Genomic DNA, 25,218 nt, shown 5'->3' with positions numbered 1-25,218 from the left:
GTTAGATTAAATTAAATGCATATGTGAGTAAAGGAATGCTTGCTTACACGAATGAATGCCAGCGGCCTAGTCCCTGCCCTGTTGGAGCCAAGGCAAACATACACGAAACACAACACCTGCACTTGCGTCCCAACCCACGTGGACCGCCGGGGAGGTGTCAGCTTTTATGCTGGGTCACCCAGAGGGCTTGACTGAACGCGGGGGCTTCCTTCTCGTTAGCGGAAACCCAGCAGCCCAGCAAGGCTGAGTGGCTTCTCTGGGCCCCTCTCATTCATGAGTCAACGCTGTGTAAATAGAACTGTGTATCCACAAGGAAAAATACGTCCATGCCAGGACTTATTCTTTAGTAACTTTTAATCTGAAATCACGTAATTTCAAATACACAGAAAAGTTGCAAGGATAAGAATAGTACTCAGAGGGAATTCCCTGGCGGTCCAGTGGTTAGGACTCTGCACTTTCACTGCCAAGGGCACCAATTCAGGGCACTGATCAGGGAACTGAGATTCCCCAAGCTGTGCAGTGTGGCCCAAAAAAAAAAAAAAAAGAAAAAGAAAAGAATAGTACACAGAATCCCCATATCTCCCAGATTCACCTGCTGCTAATGTGTTGCTCTATTTGCTTTATTATTTGCACATTCTCTAACATACATATATTACCTTATATTGCATTATATTCTATCATATCATATGTAATAGGAGCTAGAGATGACTTTCTCTGAAGTATTTGAGAGTCAGTGCCATATATTTGGCCCCTTGACATCTATACACATCAGTGTGTATTTGCTACAAATGAGGCTGGGAGCAGCCTCCTCCACGGGCCCTGCCTCCACGTGGCTAATTTGGGCTTCCTCACAGCATGGCGGTCTCAGGGATGTCGAACTACCATATTGACTTTTTTTTTTTTTTTGTGGTACGTGGGCCTCTCACTGCTGTGGCCTCTCCCGTTGCGGAGCACAGACTCTGGACGCACAGGCTCAGCGGCCGTGGCTCACAGGCCCAGCTGCTCCGCAGCATGTGGGATCTTCCCGGACCGGGGCACAAACCTGCGTCCCCTGCATCGGCAGGCGGACTCTCAACCACTGCGCCACCAGGGAAGCCCTACCATATTGACTTTTAAGAGGGAGCACTTCACACAGCAAAGGCAGAAGGTGCAGATCTCTTGAGGGCCAGCTCAGAAGTCACATGGTGTCATTGTCACCTATGAAATTGGTCCAGACAAGCCACAGGGCCAATTGGGTTCAAGGGCAGGAGAACACAACCCCACCTCCACTGGAGAAGAATTGTTGGCCATCTTGAATCCACCACGACACCAACCGCTTTCTATCTTGTGGTCTAAGCACTTCTGTAGGATTCTCTGTCCCCGCTAAACTCTGAACGGCAGCTCTCTGGGGACAGGGCTCCTGTCTGACTCGCCTTATTAGCCTCTCCCTTGGTGCTCAGCTCAGTGCGCTGCACATAGAAGGTGCTTACTATTTATGGAATACATATTGATGAAAAACAGACTTCTCAACAGTATAACCTCCGCACATCGTTTCTAAGGACCCTGAAACCCTAGGAAGGCTCTTTGATGGTCCCCCGGTCACAGAGCCCCATCTTGTTCATCCCAACGGCAGGCAGGCCTGTGGATCAGCATTCCACAAGGGCACTGCGACTGGCGCCTACATGGGTTACTAGCTGATGGTGGGAACGTGGCCGGGCGTCGATCGTTGGCTTTCTCTGCCATTTGGTGCCTGTGTTTTTGAGTACAAATCCCGCCTTGAATGGTTAATTGGCTTATCTGGGCCATAATGGATGCATAAAATAAACCAGAAGCGTATCTTTTCCCTACATCTGCTAACAGAGTAAGGATGCCAGGTTGAAAATACCCTTGGAGAGACATGGAGAGTAGAAGGATTTGTGGTTCGGTAGCAGTGGACGTGGCTGAAAGGATGATCTGTCCACTTCCTCCTGCCCTCCCTGATCCACTGTGACTGTGCTTAGCAATCTATAACGTCAGCGAGGTCAGCAACTCCTCAGGGTACCTAATGCAGCTCTACTCAGAGGGATTCATCACTTCATTTAAACTAAAGCACAGAGGGTTCGACATTTTCCCCTCAGGTACCAGCACGGCCCCAGCCCTTATGGGAGCCACAGTGTTGGTAGATGCTGTCTCACAGGCCAGTTTGCTCAACTTCAATTTTGGTCCTCAAGACAATTTTTGTTCTGACGTTTAAAAAACTGCCTTGCCTGTCTGTGGGCCCTGATTTTTGTGATGGTTCTGAATGAATTCTGACAAATTAGGGTATCTTTCTGGATCTTGATAGAGATGTAGGAAGATTAATTGCATCTGTCCTCTATGAGAGTTATAAAGTCAGCAGAATGCCAGTCTGGGAAGGCAAAAAGGGAAGCGTTCCTGACAGCAACTCCATGGAACAGACAACACATGTGAAAGACCCCAGGGCTCTCTGATAAGGTGGACAGAACACAGCTGAAAGGTATAAATGAACCTCGCACTCTGGAGCCCTGGGAAACAACTAGTGACACCTGTGAAGGACTAGCCATCATCTTGGCTAAAAAACATCTCATTTATCTGGCAGCCATCTCAAGTATCTGTGACACCACCAAGATCTAGGAAGGAAGTTAGAGCATCTCTGAAAAGTTAAAAGAGATGTCACACCATTTGTGACAAAAAGCCATGAATCTTTAGATAGAATTCCAACAGACTTGGTTATTTGGTGTTCAACTCACGGCCAGTGAGAAGCACCTTTAAGAAGAATGCAGGGCTTCCCTGGTGGCGCAGTGGTTGAGAGTCTGCCTGCCGATGCAGGGGACACGGGTTCGTGCCCCGGTCTGGGAAGATCCCACATGCCGCGGAGCGGCTGGGCCCGTGAGCCATGGCCGCTGAGCCTGCGTATCCGGAGCCTGTGCTCCGCAACGGGAGAGGCCACAGCAGTGAGAGGCCCGCGTACCGCAAAAAAAAAAAAAAAAAAAGAAGAAGAATGCAGAAGACTTCTAGAGGCAAGAACATGAATAATGGAAGGAAATCACAGCCTGACAGAGTAGGAGGAGAAAAAGACAAAACCAAACCAAACCCTAAAAGCAATGAAAGTCCTCACCAAGCACAGCATCCTGGGACCAGCTGGGGGAAAGGCAGAGAGCCCTGTATTCTCAAGTCTGTGAGAGCCTGGCCGTGCCTCATTCCGACCTGATATGAAACTAAGATGGGCACGGCCTGATGGAGTCAACAAGGGGATAAAATACGACTCGTTGTACTGCATTTATACATACAGCTTAGAAACGTATTCTGCCAAAATGACTAGACATTTTGAAAGTTTTTACACTTAACGGAATAGATATCTTAAAAAATGTATTAACTAAGTCTATTAGTTATAACTGACTGACTTCAACCTGACATCTTAGCATAGTTCGTACAAGATTCATACATGTTGCTGCGTGTAGCAGGAGCGGTTTCTTTCTTTCTTTCTTTTTTTTAGGAGTGGTTTCTTTTTCCCGCTGAAGAGTATTCTGTTTCATAGATGCCCTACACTTTGTTTATCCATTCCCCAGTTAAGAGACATTTGGGTTGTTTCAGGTTCTGGTAATCATGACTGAGCCCACTCTGAACATTTTTATGCAGGTGTTTGTGTGGATGTAGGTTTTAGTTTTTCTGGGGTAATTGTCTAGGTGTGGGATTGCTGGCTCATAGGGCAAAGTGTGTGTTTAGTTTGTAAGCATCTCCCAAACTGTGTCTCCAAGGCGGCTTGCCATCCTGCGTTCCTGCCAGCCGTGTACGAGAGTTCCGGTGGCCCTGCGTCCTCACCAGCGCTTGACATCCTTGGTTTGGTTGCCCTCCTTTTAAACCATGCTGGAGGGTTTGGACTGAATCCTGGAAGTCAACGGGGGCACGGCTGAAGGGATGTGGGCAGGAGAGCGGCAAGGTGGGATGGGTGTTTCAGGGAAATCACGCCCTCATCAGGGAGACTGGTGAGGGTGCTGTTATTCAGGAAAGAAACCATGAAGGTCTGAATGAAGGCAGCGGCAGAAGAGGGGAGAAGTTCCAAAGATGTTTAAGGAGGTAAGCCAGACTTGATCTCCTGGATGTGTGTGTACGAGCGGGTGGGGAAGTGCAGGAGCCGGATAAAGGCAATTGTTTTCTCAACATATTTGTCAGCGGCTTCAGAGTAACTAGAAAAGAGGATTTCCTGGTAGCTCTACTAATTTTTTTTTTTTTTTTGAGGCTGAGTTAGTTGTGTTGATGCATAATGCAGCGCAAATACGGGAATAAAGTTTTATTAGTGTTATAGGCTGAAGTGTGTCCCCCAAATTCATATGCTGAAGTCCTAACCCCCAGGACCTCAGAATATGACTGTATTTGGAGAGAGAGCCTGTAGAGAGGTGATGAAAATGAGGCCATTGGGTGGGCCTTAATCCAATATGACTGGTGTCCTTATAAGAAGAGGAAGAGACACCAGACACACACGTGCACAGAGAAAAGGCCACGTGAAGACAGAGAGGAGGTGGCCATCTACACCCCAACGAGAGAGGCCTCAGGAGAAAGAAACCCCTACCGTCTATCGGTTTGTATCTCGGAGTTTGAGAAATGTTGGTATTCTCACCTCCCTCCTCCCTTCACCGGGTCACGGGCTCCCTGGATGTAGTGTGACCTCGTTAGTGTTCACTCCCTATCACCCAGTGCAGCGCTTGACTCCAATATTTGTAGAATGAATGACGGAACAGAAAAGTCTTTATCTCATTTGGCATCCTGAGAACTGTAGCTGCCGGTGCCACTGGAGGCTCAAATGAGAGACACAAATTTTATGAAAACTATATTCAGGAACGCAGCTTCCTTCCATAAAATGTGCACAGTGCAGGTGATGCAGAGCCGGCGGAGGGAAGCGCTGGCTTCCCGTTAGTTACAGACGGCTTCTGTCTATATTCCAGATGTAAGTCCTATTACTCTTTGCATTGATCATCGTGCTGTAACAGAGAGAAACATTTTGCTGCCGCTTCTACCTGCCTCTGCCCCCAGGCACCCCTGCCCATCACACGCACACACAGCACACTGCACTCCTGGCCTGGCATGCCTCTCCCCACTTCACCCTCATAGCTCTTATTCATCTCATAAGACTTTGCCCAGATTTCAACTCCTCTAGGAATTCTCCCATGACTGAGTCAGACGAGATCAAATGCTTCTTCTATATGCTGGCTTTACACGCTGTGAGTGCAACTATCATATCATTCACCGCAGGACATCACAGTTACCCATTCCCGAGGTTGTCTTCCCAGTATGCCGTACATCCCTTGAAAGCAAGGGCCTGTCTCTTCCATTAAAAAAAAAACCACTTTACCCTCGGTGCCTGACACAATGCCTGGTATATGAGTCGTGCAATGCAGGACAGCTGTTAGCATCTTAAGTCAAACAGTAGGGATCATGGGAAGGAATGGTAGGTATTATACAAGTTAGTATGAGGTACTTACAAACTAAATAATTTTGCTTTTCCATTTCCCTTCTTTTTCTTCTGCTGATTTCTTCCTAACATAACTTGTTTTCAAACTGCTGAGCTCTAAGATTGGCGAGAAAAAAAATGGGAAAAAGAGAAAAGAAATAAAGTTAAAGAGAGCGAGGGAGGACATACTTAGACACACACACACACACACACACACACACACACACACTGAGGATTTTAAACGCTGAGATAACCGCATTCCATCACTAATTCCCTTAGCGCTTTGTGGTGAAGTGTATGGTGTCCTGAGCCTCTCAAAATAGGGCTACAAAGCACATCTCTTTCAACAAGGGGCTGAATGTATCAATTAATGCTTACAGAGTACTTTGAGGATGAAAATTTACACACAAATCCTTATTAGTATTGGCTATGCTCTGTACAATAAGCCTTAGATGTGAAATTTACACAACAAATTAAGTAACATGGTTCAAAAATAGAAAAGCCATGTACAAAGTACATATTCATCATTCACATTAATCATATAAAATCAAAAACGCTCACTCCAGACTGGACTGCCAATAATCTGAATTTTTTTTTTTTTTTTTTTTTTTGCGGTATGCGGGCCTTTCACTGTTGTGGCCTCTCCCGTTGCGGAGCACAGGCTCCGGACGCACAGGCTCAGCGGCCATGGCTCACGGGCCCAGCCGCTGCGCGGCATGTGGGATCCTCCTGGACCGGGGCACGAACCCGCGTCCCCTGCATCGGCAGGCGGACTCTCAACCACTGCGCCACCAGGGAAGCCCCAATAATCTGAATTTTAATCCTTTGTGTGCGTTCGATTGTTGGCCCGGGGTAGGGCTTTGTGATGTATATTTTAATGTACTTCTAGAAGATTTTCCTTTTTTTGTTAGATACATTAAAAAGACCCCATTCGGATGTTTTTTTCCAGTGAAGGAAAACGTTGACAGCACTAAAAAAAAATACATATATTTCATTTTATGAGATTTGAAATGCTGGGTTTTGCCATATGCGTCCATTGTAGACATGACAACTATTATAACGTAGAGGTGACTTCTTCTGTCACTTTTCTTCAGTTTGGATGAGAGTCCTGTATAAGAAAGAGCTATTGGGTTGGCCAAAAAGTTCACTTGGGTTTTTCCATACAATGTTATAGAAAAATCCGAACGAACTTCTTGGCGAAACCCAATATTTTCACTTTGAAACAGGGGGAAACTTACAGGTGATAACACTGCTGCTTTATGGTAACAGCCTATTGAATGTTGGTCTCCTGCCTCGGATGGTTGCTTCATGAAGCCGGGAGCTCTGCCTGCCTTCTCACTTGGTACTTGGCACACAGCAGGTGTTCAGCAAACACCCCACTCAAAGGATATGGATGGAGGAGGTGGGTGCAGACAAAGTGAGGACGGATATTAATGATGTTAGTGCCGTCTAAGCGAGCGGGAGAGACTGATGGGGAGCACACAGTACGGAAGGCTATAGCACAGGTTTTGACCTTAAACAGCAGGTCCCAGTTTGCTAAGGTTGCTAAATCCGGCTTCAAACTACTCAGTTATGTACATATGTTTTTGTTATTACTTAAACCTATGACCTGAGGAAGAAAGAGGAAGTGTGGTCATCTTTGAAACTCTTTGCCTTAAAGGACAAGCATACGGCTTAGGGTAAGTCAGGTAGAAATCTGGGCTCTCTGGAATCCAGTCTTACTCGTTTTGGGGTGCCAACCGCACCTTGGGTGGTATCTTGCACTTCTTCTTTTCTCAGTGTGGTACGTGGGTTGTGTTGATTTTATCCCTGGCTACTGTTTATGGAGGCCTTACTTTTTGTCAAGTTGAGCTCAGCATGTTACAGGCGTCACCTCTGATCCTCACTACACTGCATGGAAGGCATCCTTACACCCATTTTACAGAATGAAGAAACTGAAGCCCGAATTCTGCAGAATGTGGATTTAAACCCACTTACTCTAAGTGATCCCTTCCCTAAATTATGCTATGTCGGGGGAGAGACTGCGTTTTGGATTTAAACATGTGCCTTGAACACGTCATTTAACTTTTATGAGCATCCGTTTGGGCATCTGTACAGTGAGGTGTGAAAACAGTTAACCTTTCAGGTCTATTTTCCTCTAAAATTCTACCAGTAGAAGGAGGCAGCGATGAGGCTCCCTGCTGTGATGGAGCTGTCCATGGTCCTGACAAGACCGGTACCAATAATGCAATAATCAGCTTATCGAAGGAAGGAGCGCAGGAAGCCCACAACGCCTCCATTAATAAAGATTTGGTGTTATTCTCTGGGTCTCTTAAGTAATTAAGCATGCCATCTCCTACTGCTGGGTGTCTGGGTTATGCCGGGAACCAAACCTCTGCAAATCAAAGATGCAGGTAGATGTGCACACACTCCTTTCCCCTACAAACCTGAAACGCCTGTGTGTTCCAGCCAAACGAGCTGTAGAACATTTTGTCTCCTTTTTGTATTCTTTTGCCTTGAATTACAGATTCTTCCTCTGTGAGGCAGATGTTCCTGGACCTGATTTTCCAAGCTTAGCCACCCTAAGAACAAAGTGAGATTAACTTAATGAGTTCTCTAAGAAATCAAATAAGTTCCTTTATTTTAGAATATTTTCATTGCTTCTCTCATTTATGCACATAGATATGTTTCTTTTTTTTTTTTTTTTTTTTTTTTTTTTTTTTTTTTTTTTGCGGTACGCGGACCTCTCACTGTTGTGGCCTCTCCCGTTGCGGAGCACAGGCTCTGGATGCGCAGGCTCAGCAGCCATGGCTCACGGGCCCAGCCGCTACACGGCATGTGGGATCTTCCCAGACCGGGGCATGAACCCATGTCCCCTGCATCGGCAGGCGGATTCTCAACCACTGCGCCACCAGGGAAGCCCCATAGATATGTTTCTATAAAGGGATATATATTTACTGTATAAGCAGTAATATCCATGTCATTTCAAAAAAAAGATGTAGTGGATACAGGAATGTTGAAAACATGAGATGAGCACCCGCCCATACTTTTCTCTGTGAATCATGGCTAGTTACTGAATTTTGTACCATCATTTCTTATCATTTACCTTATACATAACCCTAATGTATAATGTAACTTGTAAATAGCATGAATAATAAACCTCTGGTATTTTGAAATCTTTTTACTCCATTATGACATTTGCAAGGTTATGGGGTTTTTAAAAATTAATTAATTACTTTATTTTTGGCTGTGTTGGGTCTTCATTGCTGCATGCAAGCTTCCTCTAGTTGTGGTGAGCAGGGGCTACTCTTTGCTGTGGTGCACTGGGCTCTAGGTGCGCAGGCTTCAGTAGTTGTGGCACGCGGGCTCAGTAGTTGTGGCTTGCGGGCTCTAGAGCACAGGCTCAGTAGTTGTGGTGCACAGGCTTAGTTGCTCCGTGGCATATGGGATCTTCCTGGGCGAGGGCTCAAACCCGCGTCCCCTGCATTGGCAGGTAGGTTCTTAACCACTGCGCCACCAGGGAAGTCCCAGGTTTTGGGTTTTTTAAAAGCAATATTTAAAGGCCTAAGGAGATCTTTCCAAACATACTGAAATAGTGTGTCCCACTGAGAATTAATTATAAGCTAGAACTACCTTAATAAGGATGTACTGGACTGCAAGAAAATAAAATTCTAAAAGCAACAAGTTGTCAGATTATGAGCTGGGCACTGCTCTTAGTGGTTGCCTGAATCTCTGTTTGAATTGTGTGTTCACACACATCTGCATATATATAAATATGGTTTCACGCTTTCAAATACACACATATATATTTTCTTACATGCACGTATAAAGTAAACATATGACTGAATCTAAGCTATTTGCATATGGAGCCAGGGAGAATTCATTTTTTTCCCCCCAAATCATCTTCCTGAATGATTTGCAAGGGGAAGAAGGTCTTCAAAGGGAGAATTCTGAAGGTGCTTGGAGCAAACAATGAACGAGGTAAATTCTCAAGTCACGCCAAGGAAAAGAAGCAGAAAACCTCGTACCCGGTGCTCATCCCAGCCCCAAGGGCTAAGATGGGCCTTAGGGAGAGGAATATTTCCCCAATTCATGCACAAAAAGAAAGGCCCTAGGGCTGGGAGGCCTGAACGGAACAGGAAGCTATTTCGACTCCTAAAGAGTTTGCAGTTTTGGGAATGTTGGAAGCAGCCCCCTGGGAAGAGCCAGCATCACCCTGAAGGTTGTGGCAGAAACTACTGCCAGGAGACAGAGGTGCCCGGCACTCAGGGTGCTGTCCACGGGCCTGGCCAGGTAGCAGCACGGGGCAGCTGGTACAGACTGAATACGTTCCTCAGAAGGCAGCAAGGACCCGGGACGGAGTTAGTTTAACTGTGTTGGGGGAAACGATGTCAACCTCCAAATCAGTTACATTTTTCACGTTATTATTTTTTTTAATAGATCTTCATCAGAGTATAATTGGTTCATAGTACTGTGTTAGTTTCTGTTGTACACTAAAGTGAATCAGCCATATGCATACATATGTCCCCATATCCCCTCCCTATCCCACCCCTCTAGGTGGTCACCGAGCTGATCGCCCTGTGCTATGCAGCTGCTTCCCACTAGCTAGCTATTTTACATTTGGTAGTGTATATATGTCAGTGCCATTCGCCCACTTCGCCCCAGCTTCCCCCTCCCACCCCGTGTCCTCAAGTCCATTCTGTACGTCTACATCTTTATTCCTGCCCTGCAACTAGGTTTGTCAGTACCATTTTTTTTTTTACAGTCCATATATATGCATTAGCATATGGTATTTCTTTTTCTCTTTCTGGCTTACTTCACTCTTTATGACAGGCTCTAGGTCCATCCACCTCACTACAGATAACTCAGTTTCATTCTTTTTATGGCTGAGTAATATTCCATTGTATATATGTGCCACATCTTCTTTATCCATTCATCTGTTGATGGACACTTAGGTTGCTTCCATGTCCTGGCTATTGTAAATAATGCTACAATGAACATCGTGGTACCTGTCTCTTTTTGAATTATGGTTTTCTCAGGGTATATGCCCAGTAGTGGGATTGCTGGGTCATATGGCAGTTCTACTTGTAGTTTTTTAAGGAACCTCCATATTGTTCTCCACAGTGGCTGTATCAATTCACATTCCCACCAACATTGCAGGAGGTTCCCTTTTCACCACACCCTTTCCAGCATTTATTGTTTGTAGATTTTTTGATGATGGCCATTCTGACCGGCATGAGGTGATACCTCATTGTAGTTTTGACTTGCATTTCTCTAATAATTAGTGATGTTGAGCATCTTTTCATGTGACTCTTGGCCATCTGTATGTCTTCCGTGGTGAAAAACATACAGACCTTCTATTTAGGTCTTCCACCCATTTTTGCACTGGGTTGTTTGTTTTTTTGATATTGAGCTGCATGAGCTGTGTGTATATTTTGGAGATTAATCCTTTGTCTGTTGTTTCATTTGCAAATATCTTCTCCCATTCTGAGGGTTGTCTTTTTGTCTTGTTTATGGTTTCCTTTGCTGTGCAAAAGCTTTTAAGTTTAATTAAGTCCCATTTGTTTATTTTTGTTTTTATTTCCATTACTTTAAGAGGTGGGTCCAAAAAGATCTTGCTGTGGTTTATGTCAAAGAGTGTTTTTCCTATGTTTTCCTATAAGAGGTTTATAGTGTCTGGTCTTACATGTAAGAGGGAAGTTTATAGCAATTCAATCTCACCTCAAGAAACAAGAAAAATCTCAAATAAACAATCTAACCCTGAACTTAAAACAGCTAGAGAAAGAAGAACAAAGAAAACCTGAAGTCATTAGAAGGAAAGAAATCATAAAAACCAGAGCAGAAATAAATGAAATAGAAGAAAAGAAAACAATAGCAAAGATCAATAAAGCTAAAAGCCAGTTCTATGAGAAGATAAACAAAATTGATAAACCCTTAGCCAGACTCATCAAGAAAAAAAGGGAGAGGACTCAAATCAATAAAATTAGAAATGGAAAAGTAGAAACCACAACTGACACTGCAGAAATACAAAGGATTTTAAGAGACTACTACAAACAACTATATGACAATAAAATTGACAACCACGAAGAAATGGACAAATTCTTGGAAAGGTACAATTTTCCAAGACTGAACCAGAAAGAAATAGAAAATATAAACAGACGTATCACAAGTAATAAAATTGAAATGGTAATTAAAAATCTTCCAACAAACAGAAGTCCAGGACCAGATGGCTTCACAGGTGAATTCTGTCAAACATTTAGAGAAGAGCTAACACCCATCCTTCTCAAACTCTTCCAAAACACTGCAGAGGGAGAAACACTCCCAAATTCATTCTACAAAGCCACCATCACCCTGATACCAAAACCAGAAAAAGATATCACAAAAAAAGAAAATTATAGACCAATATCACTGATGAACATAGAGGTGAAAATCTTGAACAAAATACTAGCAAACAGAATCCAACAACACAGGAGAAGGATCATACACCATGATCAAGTGGGATTTATCCCAGGGATGCAAGGATTCTTCAATATACGCAAATCAATCAATGTGATACACCACATTAGCAAATTAAGGAATAAAAACCATATGATAATCTCAGTAGATGCAGAAAAACTTTTGACAAAATTCAACACCCATTTATGATAAAAACTCTCCAGAAAATGGGCATAGAGGGAACCTACCTCAACATAATAAAGGCCATATAGGCAAACCCACAGCCAACATCGTTCTCAATGGTGAAAAACTGAAAGCATTTCCACTAAGATCAGGAATAAGACAAGGATGTCCACTCTCACCACTCTTATTCAACATAGTTTTGGAAGTCCTAGTCACGGCAATCAGAGAAGAAAAAGAAATAAAAGGAATACAAATTGGAAAAGAAGAAGTAAAACTGTCACTGTTTGCAGATGACATGATACGATACATAGAAAATCCTAAAGATGTCACCAGAAAACTACTAGAACTAATCAATGAATTTGGTAAGGTTGCAGGATACAAAATTAATGCACAGAAATCTCTGGCATTCCTATACACCAACAAAGAAAAATCAGAAAGAGAAATTAAGGAAACACTCCCATTTACCATTGCAACAAAAAGAATAAAATACCGAGGAATAAACCTGCCTAAGGAGGCGAAAGGTTTGTACTCAGAAAACTATAAAACACTGATGAAAGAAATCAAAGATGGCGTAAACAGATGGAGAAATATACCATGTTCTTAGATTGGAAGAGTCAATATTGTGAAAATGGCTATACTACCCAAAGCAATCTACAGATTCAATGCAATCCCTATCAAACTACCAATGGCATTCTTCACAGAATTAGACCAAAAAATTTTATAATTCATATGGAAACATGAAAGACCCTGAATAGCCAAAGCAATCTTGAGAAAGAAAAAAGGAGTTGGAGGAATCAGGTTTCCCGACTTCAAGCTACACCACAAAGCTACAGTAATCAAGACAGTATGATACTGGCACAAAAACAGAAATATAGATCAATGGAACAGGATAGAAAGCCCAGAGATAAACCCACGCACATATGGGCACCTAATTTACGACAAAGGAGGCAAGAACATACAACGGAGGAAAGACAGTCTCTTCGATAAGTGGTGCTGGGTCACATGTAAAAGAATGAAATCAGGGCACTCCCTAACACCATACACAAAAATAAACTCCAAATGGATTAAAGACCTAAATGTAACACATTATTGTTTATATTTACTTAAATTTTAATTTGTAGCTATGTTGGTAGTGCGTGAGTATATACTTCTTTAGAAAGCATTCAACAGTTAGAAAAAGAGTAGAATCCCATTTGTTATCACCCCTGAACCTGCTTCCCTTTTCCTTTCTTCAGAAATAACCACAATTTATTCCTGCCATATTACGGAACATTTTTCCAGAAGAAAAATTATTGACTGAAACTCAGTGAGAATACAAGTTTTAATATTGTCTTTTTTTAAAGAAACACCTGAAATATCTAGAGTTTAGACAATACAAAATGGCAAAAAAAAAAAAAAGAGGGGCTTCCCTGGTGGCGCAGTGGTTGAGAGTCCGCCTGCCGATGCAGGGGACACGGGTTCGTGCCCCGGTCCGGGAGGATCCCACATGCCGCGGAGCGGCTGGGCCCGTGAGCCATGGCCGCTGAGCCTGCGCGTCCGGAGCCTGTGCTCCGCAATGTGAGAGGCCACAACTCTAAGAGGCCTGTGTACCGCAAAAAAAAAAAGAGCTTCCCATGAGATGTTGGAAATATTTACTCTGTAAGCCCAGCTTCATAAATTCAACATGTCTCAATGGAAGGAAAATGGCGTGAAAGCTCTGGGCTTACATGACTAATTGATGTGCCCTCCGGAGTGTTTCCTGGAAGAAAGAAAGAAAGAAAGTGAGGGAGGGACAGAGAAAGAAAGGAAGGAAGGATGGAAGGAGGGAAAAAAGGAAGAAAGAAAGAAAGGGAGGAAGGAAGGAAGGAAGAAAGAAGAAGGAAAGAAAGAAAGAAAGAATCTCAGTCCTGAGGTTGTATCTATATAAGGAGGCCTCTGCCAGTGTCTAAGCACTTTTTCCCAAAGGCTGTTTAGTGTTCCACACCGACGACTCAAGTTAGGCGAGAGGTAGACAGGTGGCACCTACCACGGGTGACCTGTTAACAGGGTATCAGGAGACTGGATTTTCATAAAACATGATAAAATGCCCTGGTTTGCAGTGTTTCGCAAAGCAGACATGATTCCCCAGGCACAGAATAGACAGCCAAGGCTTCTGTGTGCTGGTTGATTCCTTTCTCACACGTTTTAGTGGAACCACGGACTCCCGGGATGTAATTCCACGACTCAGGTGCTCTGAACATTCTGTAATCTGGTAAATGGTACTTTCATGGCCGAAAAGAGTTCACGCAGCTTCCCTCTGGCTACCATCCAGGGCAGAATCCTTGGCACCGGGCACCTCGTTCCTTTGACCAGATGGACGGGATGCGGGACTCTGGATGGGTGACCTGGCCGCTCTCCGGAGGTCAGGACAGGAGACTGGATCCCTTCACGGACGTGGGAATGAGTCAACAGAGAATGGGCGGGCGCCCATGGTGGATACACCTGCTCTTACAGCCAGCACCTTGAGCGCCCTGGCAGGACTCGAGGACAGGCCGGTCGCCACGTGTCCTGTGCTTTGCTGGCACTGATGGCCTCTGGAGGAGAGAGCACCTGGCTTTCTCTCTTTGTCACCCGTGCCCAGGCAATCGGTTCATGGCAAGTTTGAGCAGAATATTTCTTAGAAGTCATCTGGCAGCCAGATTGTTTTTGGACTGATATCATTTTGAAAGGATCTATTAAAGGAAATGATTAGTTGGGGATTATGATGACCACACACCTTGGGGGCGGGGGAAATGGGTCCATGACCTGCTGCCCTGAGCCTAATTCTGGACAGCCCTGTTGTGTGTGTGTGGTGGTGGTGGGGGGGGGTCCCGAAGGATTTGGAGAGAAGAAGAACCCCCCTGAGTAAACTGACAAAGCTGGTTTACTCCATGAGTAAAATACTCTTAACCAATGGCCTCCAGGCTGACAATCAGGTCGATCTATTCAACAACCGGGGAACTGTGCAAAATGAGGGCAAGCAACAAAACACAGCCCAGGCGCTGCCCTCGAGGGACTGACAGTTACTTACCGCTGTCCCGCACACTGCGCAGGCCTGGCCCACGGCAGGCGCTCAGTACACAGGCGTTAACCAGGAAGGCAGGAAGGATCCGTCACGGAACGCGCCTGCAAGCGGGGAGGGCAGGGATTCAAGGAGGGTTTGAAGAAGGATTTGTAGCATTTTGAGAAGCACACTTGGCCATGTTTGAGAGCACTGGCTTTGGAGTCAGGCAGGCCTGTTTCAAATTCTTTTTTTAAAAAAAATATTTATTTATTTATGTATTTTGGCTGCGCCGGGTCCTAGTTGCGGGGTCCTTGTGGAGGCTTGCAAACGCTTAGTTGCAGCATGCATGTGAGAAGCTAGTTCCCCGACCAGGGATAGAACCCAGGCCCCCTGCATTGGGAGTGTGGAGTCTTACCCACTGGACCACCAGGGAAGTCCCCTGTTTCAACTTCTTACTGCCGCTTACAAGCTCTGTGATCATGGACAAACTGACGAATAGTTCCGAGCCTCAGTTTCCGCATCTGTAAAACGGGGTCAATGATACTGACCTTGCAGCATCGCTCTACAAATGAAAGGAGATAACATATGTGAAGCCTTTAACACACTCGATAAGTAGAGACAATTATTACCATGTAAAAGGTATGACAAAGTGATGTGTTCAGGGAACTACAAGCAGCTTAACAAGTGTGGATTTGGCCACGTGTGCGTCAGCCAAGAGCAAGGAGGCTGGAAGGGGGCGGGGCCTCGAAAGAGCCTTGTGGGGCAGCGTTTGGGCGCTGACCTAAGTCCAGAAGAACCAGTGGAAGGTCTGGCTGGGATAGGAGTGAAAGCAGGATGGAGGGAAGCGGGGAGAGGGGAGGAGCCCTCTCTACCCTCGGGTGTTGAAGTGTAAACACAGGGAAACACGGCTGTTTGCTGAAGGCAAAGGAAGAGGGAAGACCACCAGCTCAGAAGTCCTCGGCTCCCAGCCCACAGGCTATGTCACAAGATCTCAAGGACATTTGCTAACTTTGCAGGCACGTGTCTTCACACTGAGGGGCGCGTGCCTGTTCTGGGCTTCGACTGGACACATGGTGTGAACGTGCGTGCAGCCATAGGACGCAGGCTGGGAGGCGTGCTCATGGCGGGCGTCACTGAGCTGCGCTCCTCCGCTCACGCTGCGTCTCTCACTTGTTTTCAAGGAGATTTATGAAGGCTCTTATTTTCCACTTCCAGGTTTTCTGTCATCTTCAGAGGTGAGTAAAGAAGATGTGGGGAATACAAACACTGATTAGGGCCAAAAAACAAAGGCAAAAACCTCTCCAAAACGAGTTCGGCACACCAGCTCTTGGACCCTGGAGGATTAGGGACCTCAGTTTCTCCAGCTGTACAGTAGTGGTCCCTGCCTCCTTAGGACCGCTGTGAGGACTCACAAGAGAGAAGCTGCCTGGAGCACGGACGCCGTAGGAGGTCTTCAGTCTGTAGGAACTGAACTTGACAACGATGGTGAAACAGACCCTAACACCTGCCAACGAGGATTCCGAGGTGGGAGCTCCAGGCACAAAAGCAGTAAGGACGATGCATCTCTCCCTTCTGTCGCTTAAAAAGAGAACGAGACCAAAAATAAACCCAAATAAAACAAAAAAATTTCCATTCAGGGCCTGCTCTGTGCAGAATTTCAAAATAGGCAAAATTTATTTTTGTCTTTCACTACCCTGAATTAAAAAAAAAAAAACCCATAACATCAAATTTCCCTTCTTAACCATTTTAAAGTGAATAGTTCCATAGTGTTAAACATATTCACATTGTTGTGAAACCAGTCTCCAGAACTTTTTCCATCTTGCAAAACTGAAACTCCATATCCATGGAACACTGACCTCCCCCACCCCCCTCCCCCAGCCCCTGGCAACCACCATCCTACTTTCTGTCTCTATGATTGCTCTCGGTATCTCACATAAGTGGCATCATGCAGTATTTGTCTTTTTGTGGATGGCTTATTTCACTTAGCACGATGTCCTCAAGGTTTATCCATGATGTAACGTGTGTCAGGATATCCTTCCTTTTAAAGGCTGAATAATATTCCACTGTATGGTGGGACCACATTTTGTTTATCTGTTCATCCCCCAAAGGAAACTTGGGTTCCTTCCACCTTTTGGCTACTGTGAATAATGCTGCTCTGAACATCTATACAAATAACTCTCTCTCCTCTTCCTCCCTCCCTCTCCTTCCTTCTGATTTGTAATCCAGGTTTCTGGTGATTTCACCCTTTACTCAACATTCTGTCATCAGGAAAGGAGATCTGAGAAATCATTAACACCTTGGTGCAAATGTGATTAACGTGTTGTCTCTAAATGAGAGTGAATTTTAAACAGAGAACCTAAGGGGAAGGCACATAAGGAGATGAATACAGACTGTTGGGTTTCAGGCTGAGGTCTCTGGACGGGGGCTGTGTGGGCCTGTGGACTCCCCGGAACGTCTCAGAGCGGACTAGGGGTTCTCCACCCATGAATGCACAGCTCTGTTCCCATCAGACCAGAACGTCCTTGTCTTATGTGCCAATTCCAAACTGAGCCCATCTGAAGCATCAGACTCACAGAGGAAATCTAAACATTAAGCCTCCACACCTCTAATCATTTCATTTTATACCAGGAGGGAAAATCCTTATCAGATACTCATTCTACTCAAATCACGGCTCAAGTCAAAGCCCGGAACTCTCCTTCACGCCGAGCCTTGGCCTCGCTCTGGCTTCTCAGGAGCCGGACCTCCTGCGTGTTTCTAATCCAGCCGCCGTGGGTTTACTAATCTTCTCTTATCTTTTCCTCCTGATGGGCTCCTGCTCTGCTCTCCACACCTGTCAATTCACCCCCCTCCCATCATTCACCACCACCATCGTGTTGTTGCCAGAAACGCAAACCCTCCTACAGCCCAGGACGTGGAGGCGAGGAGATGTTTTTCCTCCTACAGACTTCGCACTCTGTGTTCTCAGGAAATGTTAGTACGCTGCAGGCATTCGTGGCTGTTCAGTGAAGTCTCGCTCTTCTTTCTTCAGTGGTAGGCTGTCAACTTTAATCAGCTGCGAGACCTGTGTGCTTCCTTTCTCGATGCCTCTCACATCCCTCCCCCGCTCTCCGCTCCACTCAGGCTGGGGGTGTGGGCTCGCAGGGAAGACGACGGTAGATGTCAAAACAACTCCGGCGGCAAATGCAGAGTTTGGAAGCGTAGCCAGGGCTAATTACCAAGAGGTGGGGTGACCAACCGAGAGTCAGGTGAGCAGGAACTGTTGAGTAGGGATGAAGGTGGCAGAGGATGAGGGTGGGTGCCACGTTCAGGAACAAACGCAGAAGAGAGAGCAGGAACCAGAAACCCAAGGAGGAACTGGATCCTGGAGATAGCGTTCTGCTGACTGCTTTTTTTAAAAAAATGAGTAGACCACTCAGCTGTGTTTTGGGGATATGTTCTTTCTTTAAGACTCCCCATTCCCAATGAAAACCCTCACGGTATTTGAAAAATATCTTTCTTAGACCAGTTACACTAGAGTCTCTGAAGATGGGCAAACCAGAAGCTTCCCAGGGGATGTCAGAGAAGCCAGAATTAAGCACTGCTTGATCCTCTGCCCCTGCATCCGTCCTCCGTACTGCTTCCAGATGAACCTTTGTAGTGATGCTTTAGGACCTCCTATGGCTCTCCATTGACTTCTGAGTTGGCCGGGTTCCTCGTCCTGTTCTTTGAGACCCTGGACGTCCTGGCTGAGCCCACCTCCCCCCAGTGGCCTGCCTGTCTTCCTCTCACTGCCCATCTTGCTGTTTTTCCCACAGTGTCCTTGGACATGATGCGGGGAGCCTGCTTGACTCCTGCCGTACGGAGGCCCTGGGTGGGACAGGCCCAGGTAAGGTACAGGTGTGGGAAGGACAGCCCATCTGGCAGGCAGAACACGGTGTCTGAAGCCATGTGAGCAAACACACTGAAACCCAGAGCAAGGTTTGGAGGGGTCCCGTGATGGGGGGGTGTGTGGAAATGTTCAGGTTCCGATAGACAGGAAGTCCACAGATCAGAGCCGGCACCCAGCCAGGGGTCTGTGGTCCTACAGCCCTAGAGGGACCACTTGTCAAGCCTTGCTGGGCAACGAGAACAAGGTAGAATGTCGTGCCTCTCTGTGCCTGGTTTTTCTGATAAGAAAAACGGGATAAGATTATTTTATGGATAATCTCAGAGGAATATTTTGAGGATTAAATGGATCATATTGTGTAATAAGTACTTCAAATGGTGTCTGATATACAATAAGTATGCAATCAGTTAGCTCCTAGGGAGAGAAGGAGGGCAGGGCTGGGTTGAGGACCCACCTGGCCCTCTAACACCCCTCAGGTTCCTCCTTTTTATATCTCCGAAGTCCCACCTAGCCTTTCTTTTCTTTATTTTTTTTAAAGCGATTTATTTTATTTCATTTTTGGCCGCTCTACGCAGCAGGCAGGATCTTAGTTCCCTGACCAGGGATTGAACCCTCGCCCCCTGCAGTGGAAGCGTGGAGTCCTAACCACTGGACCACCAGGGAAGTCCCCCATCTAGCCTTTCAACTCCATCTCAGACGCCACATCCTTTACTCAAGATTTCCTCTTCCGAGCCTCCGACCAGGAGTGGCCGAACCTTCCCCTGCATCTGTCTGTCACTCTACACCAGGTACTCTGAATGTGCCTGCCTTCTGCCAGTCAGTTGGGCACTTGTTTTATTCCTTTTTGGAACCATATGCCGGGAGACTGTGCCATGGCTGCCAGGCTGTAGTACACATGAATTGTCTGAGTTGAATCGCACGTTTTGAAGACAACCAATTGGCCCTACAAAAATCTCCCAGCTGGGCACCTGTGAAACGCTGAGGTTTAGTGCTTTGAGGCAACTGTCCTTCACTTGTTGCTTCACACCTGTAAGGAAGATTAATTGCACATTCAAAATCTGATCGTTGGTCACGTGTAAAGCCTGGCCGTTTCAAAGAGTTCCACCATTAAGATCTTCGCTATCTGCAAGGTCGGTTGCAGATAAGGTTGCAGGTTAACTGAGTAAACCAGTGTCTGGCCACAAACTTGCAAATGTTTGGGATGGCATGTCTGTGCTGAGCAGTGGTGGCCTGTCTTTCTCGGCCCATGTTAGCACGAGGAAGTGGGCTGTTTAGGTGGGGCTGCGCAGTCAGCTGCAGTATATTTGGAGAAGAAAAATGCTAGACTTGCTACAGTTGTGTTTGACACTTCCCTCCTGCACTTCTCGGCAAATAAACTGTAAGTCGTTTTGTTCTCCATCTAGACCGTACTTCCTTCTCAAACGTTTTTGTGTCCCATTTGCCGGGGAGCCGCAGGATCTTGATTGTAGGACGGCATCAAAACCTGCCAGTGAGTTGGTGGGAATGAAAATGGGTGCAGCCACTGTGGAGAACGGTATGGAGGTTCCTCAAAAAATGAGAGCTACCATATGACCCAGCAGTCCCACTCCTGGGCATATACCCAGACAAAACTATCATTTGAAAAGATACATGCACCCCTATGTTCATAGCAGCGCTATTCACAACAGCCAAGACATGGAAGCAACCTAAGTGTCCATCAACAGATGAGTGGATAAAGAAGATGCGGTAAATATATACAAAGGAATACTACTCAGCCATAAAAGGAATGAAATCATGCCATTTGCAGCAATATGGATGGATCTAGAGGTTATCATACTAACTGAAGTATGTCAGAAAGAGAAAGACAAATATCATATGATATCACTTATATGTGGAAGCTAAAATATGACACAAATGAACCTATCTATGAAACAGAAACAGGCTCACAGACATAGAGAACAGACCTGTGGTTGCCATGGGGGAGGGTGGGGAGGGGAGGGAAGGAGTGGGAGGTTGGGATTAGCAGATGCAAACTATTATATATAGAATGGAAACACAACAAGGTCCTACTGTCGTAGCACAGGGAACTACATTCAATATCCTGTGATAAACCATATTGGAAAAGAATATGAAAAAGAATGTATGACTGAATCACTTTGCTGCACAGCGAAAACTAACACAACATTGTAAATCAACTGTACTTTAATAAAACAAACTTCAAAAAAAACCAAAAGCAAAACCTGCCAGTGAGAAGTGGTCGGCAAGGCGGGTACCTCTTTGCCCAAGGCTGTGTGTTAACCACACACACTGACGTGAGCTTGAGGGTTCGAGGCCACACAACGAGCACGTTTCGTCTGGGTTAACTGGCCCTCCGCACCACCTCCTGCCCAAAGCCCACTGAAAACTGACCAGCAAGGGCTGTTGTTGCCCTGGGCATAGAATAGGTGCTCAACAAATGCTTATAGATTGGTTGCCTTGCGACATTTATTCAATGTCTGGAGGGAACAGAAACGGTGTCTATGCGTGAGGAGCGTATGGGTTTAACAGGAGAAATAATTTCTGAGTTGGGCTAGAAGGTGTGACCCTGTAAAGCAGGTAAAGAAAATGAAGACGTGAAGGAAGGTAGCACAGGGCTTTGGGACGTCACGGCCCGTGGATTCCTGTGTTGAAGCCTGAGCCCCACCTCTTGGGGTCACCTCTGGGCAGCAGGACGCTGGGGTGATGTGGAGGTGATGGGAAGGTGTCTGTCCTGGCTTTGACCCAGGGTCTTTGTTTTTCTGGAAGCATTCCTGCCTTTCCCCTGGGCTCTTGGGACCCCTCTGCGTGTGTGGGAGGGGTTAAAGCATGGATGGATGGATGGATGGATGGATGGGTGGGTGGATGGATGGATGGATGGATGGATGGATGGATGGGTGGATGGATGGCTGTCTGCTTAGTTTGAAGACAAACATGGGAAACTGGGAAACTATGTAGGTCAAATGGGTAAAGTTGTTGGGAATGAAGATGGATCATTTATTGATTCAGAAAGCCTTTAGCTTTCAGTTATAATTGAAGAAATACAACAGGGACCATTCAAAGAGATGATGACTTCATTGTGAATCATATGAAGAGAACTGTCACTGTTGCATGGGGGGCGCTGAGATGGGGAGAGGAATAGATTCATGCTGTGTTAAATTTCAGCTCTAAAGACCCGACTCTAGGGCAAGGAAGAGAGGCAGTGTGTGGACTCCAGGTAAGAAGCCAGGGCAGCACTAAACAAACAGGGCTGCCAGGTCCCAGAGACTTGATGGTTTCAGGTCCTCAGTCCTGGTGTCTGGAGCCATGTTTTGTGGCACCTGCCTGAAGCTTCTCTCTCTTTCAAAAAAACCAAAACAAAACTGGAATTACAGACAGATCATGGGGCACTGCTGGTATCCCCAGCCTGGCTGAGCCTGACCTCTTCTCCTGGTGTCCACTGGCAAGCGAGTGGGAAGTGTCTTTTTTTTTTTTTTGCGGTGCGCGGGCCTGTCACTGTTGTGGCCTCTCCCGTTGCGGAGCACAGGCTCCGGACGCGCAGGCTCAGCGGCCATGGCTCACGGGCCCAGCCGCTCCGCGGCATGTGGGATCTTCCCGGACCGGGGCACGAACCCGCGTCCCCTGCATCGGCAGGCGGACTCTCAACCACTGCGCTACCAGGGAAGCCCATCTCTGACATTTTAACCTCCTCTCCTCTTCCTTCCAGTCCAGGACCAAATCCTGGGGCTGGACCCCTGTCCCATGCCCCACACCCACGTTTTCTCTTTGCTCTCTCTGCTGCTTTCCCAGTTTGGACCCTCGTTACCTGTCACTAACTGTGAGAACTTAATAACTCACCTCCTCACCTCGGGTCCTTCCTCTCCAACCCACCTCCCATCCGGGCAGGGCAGGAGCCCTACCAAAGCACAGGTGCTCATCCTTTCAACTCCTTCCTGCAGCGCTGGGCCAATTTGCTCGCTCACACACGTGGTTGGATGGATGAACTGCCTCTGGTGGGTCCTCACCATCTATGCAATAATGTCTGAATTTCTTAGCAAGACATTCATGACCCTACAGAGTTAAGTTCTAATCTCTTCCTCCAGCTTCTCCACCACTTTCTCCCATTTCTCCCCAACTCTGCCATTTCCCACACCGGGGCGTCCTCCTCCAACATGTCAGCTTGTCAAAATGACATCTACCCTTGAAGGTTCAACTTGAAGGTTATCTCTTCCATGCTTCCACTCGGATAGATCTATTTCCCCCCTTCATGACGTTCCAGTGGAATTTAATTTATAATTGACTTCTCTCCTAGAACCTACTACCTTTCTTCCTTGACTAACAATGTTTGCATTTGATAACATTCCTGGGTTTCCCCTTCCAAGCTGGAGGGATGCTCCTTGGTGGCAGGAAGAAACATGATACTTGGCTTGTCGCCCTCCAGAACACCTTGCAACCTGTCTACTTTTAGAAAAGTTTGTTGAATATAGTTAGCGCTTTGTAGTAAGTAAGAACACTTGACTATCGCTCATGGGTAGTGAGGGCTAGTGGACCTGACATGGGGAATCGCAAAGAGGAGTCAAACAGCCCTTTCCACCCAAAATGACTCAGACTGGGAGCTAAGGCAATTAGGAAATATTCTGGGATTTATTAAAATAAAAATCCTCTATGACCCCAGGCAAATTATTTAACTTCCTTGAGCCTTAGATGCCTTATCTATCAAATATTTTATCTTCAAGGGCTTTTCTAAGAAAAAAGTAAAATGTAAAAAGCACCCAAATCTGTTAAGCTCTTTAATTTTTATAGGAAAAGCCATTGCATAATAACCCACATATAAATGGGTTTGGAATGGTTAACTAGCAAAACTCCTAGGCCCCAGTGGTCAAGGGGAACGTCTGATAACAAAGGCACGTTCCTCAGGTAGCATCTACCTGGGAGCCGTTTTCTTCCATCAGGGCCCTGGTGGCTTCTCTAACTCGACCTCACCACACACGAGACCAAAGCCAGCCCAGCAGCTGTAGCGGGGCACTCTGCAGTCTGCAGTGCAACAGACAGCTGTATACTTGTTTCAGAAGCAAATTAGGAACAGTAATAACCCAAGCAGCAAAATGAAGACTCTGTAGTTTAATAACCGAATTCCGAGCAAGTGCTCTTCAATTTTTGTAATAATATGAAAATAATGTACATGTGGATCTAAAAGCAACATCACTCCCAGATAGGAATGAACACATTCTCTGTGGGCTGCAACGGGACCAGCACAGGGTCATTGCCCTCAGCGACATCCGTTTACAGGGTTTGATTTTTTTTTAATTCATTATTGCAATACATAGGCTCATCCTATACCCAATTTACTATCTGTTTAAATACGTCTCGTGGGCTTCCCTAGGGGCACAGTGGTTGAGAGTCCGCCTGCCAATTCAGGGGACACGGGTTCGAGCCCTGGTCCGGGAAGATCCCACATGCCACGGAGCAACTCAGCCCGTGTGCCACAACTACTGAAGCCCGCGTTCCTAGAGCCCGTGCTCCGCAACAAGAGAAGCCACCGCAATGAGAAGCCCGCGCACCGCCACGAAGAGTAGGCCCCGCTCGCCGCAACTAGAGGAAGCCCGCGCGCAGCAACGAACACCCAACGCAGACAAAAATAAACAAATAAATTTATTTTATAAATAAATAAATAAATAAATACGTCTTGTGAACTTGAGTCCGCGTCATAGCTTTGGTTCAGTCATTTCCAGGTAACCCTCTGCATTGTTTGTAAAATACTGACTTAAAACAGATTTCCTTCAGGTGGAGAAGGGAATAGAGCTGATAAATAAGTGCTGTCTGGACAGGGAGAGGGCAGAGAAGAGGAGTAATTAACATTCCCTGAACACTGGCAATGGTACAACCACTTTTATGCTCATTTTATCTGAGGTAACTGGGGGCTCAGAGACACTAAGTTACTGTCCTAAGTGAACAGGGGTGTGGAGTGCAGATCCTGAGGGGTTCATTCAAGAGCTCACGCTGTCTGCAGCCCATCCCCCCCGCCTCCCAAGGTTCTGGGGCCCAGAGTGAGCAGACAATAAATGGCGTCTAATTATGGCCCGTGCTTATCTTGCTGTAACGCACTTGGCAGCCAGGTAACTTCAGATCCAGATGCTTTCCCCGCAGCAAGGTCAGACTGTGAGGCTATTGGATGAGGGTCAGGAGAAGCTGACCAGTGTCGCGGGGCTGGGGCAGTGTGGAGGAGGCAGGACACACAGGCCCGCGCTGCCAGGCTGCCCACCACCCAGACACCTTCCCTCTTCCTGTTGCTGCCGTGATCAGCTTCATGGCCTTCGCGGGGAATGGAAGCCTGTTTCCCATGCGCTCACCATGGAA

The 25,218-nt window shown here is 46.2% G+C and overlaps 1 protein-coding gene across 1 annotated transcript in view; it reads left to right on the top strand.

The window, feature by feature from the left end:
* CDK8 (cyclin dependent kinase 8) overlaps nt 1-18,948 on the top strand; it is a gene marked incomplete at its 5' end in the record, with an annotated part of 192,839 nt that extends 173,891 nt beyond the window's left edge. Inside the window, one exon of the mRNA XM_082675935.1 lies at nt 18,818-18,948. Within this exon, the coding sequence (XP_082532061.1) occupies nt 18,818-18,832 (15 nt within the window). The 3' untranslated portion in view covers nt 18,833-18,948. The remainder of the gene's footprint in view (nt 1-18,817) is intronic.
* Between the last annotated feature and the right edge of the window lie 6,270 nt (nt 18,949-25,218).

This window comes from Grampus griseus (assembly GCF_964374135.1).
Source record: "Grampus griseus genome assembly, chromosome: 18".
Taxonomy (NCBI): Eukaryota; Metazoa; Chordata; class Mammalia; order Artiodactyla; family Delphinidae; genus Grampus; species Grampus griseus.
This window is presented reverse-complemented; position numbering and strand designations above follow the sequence as displayed.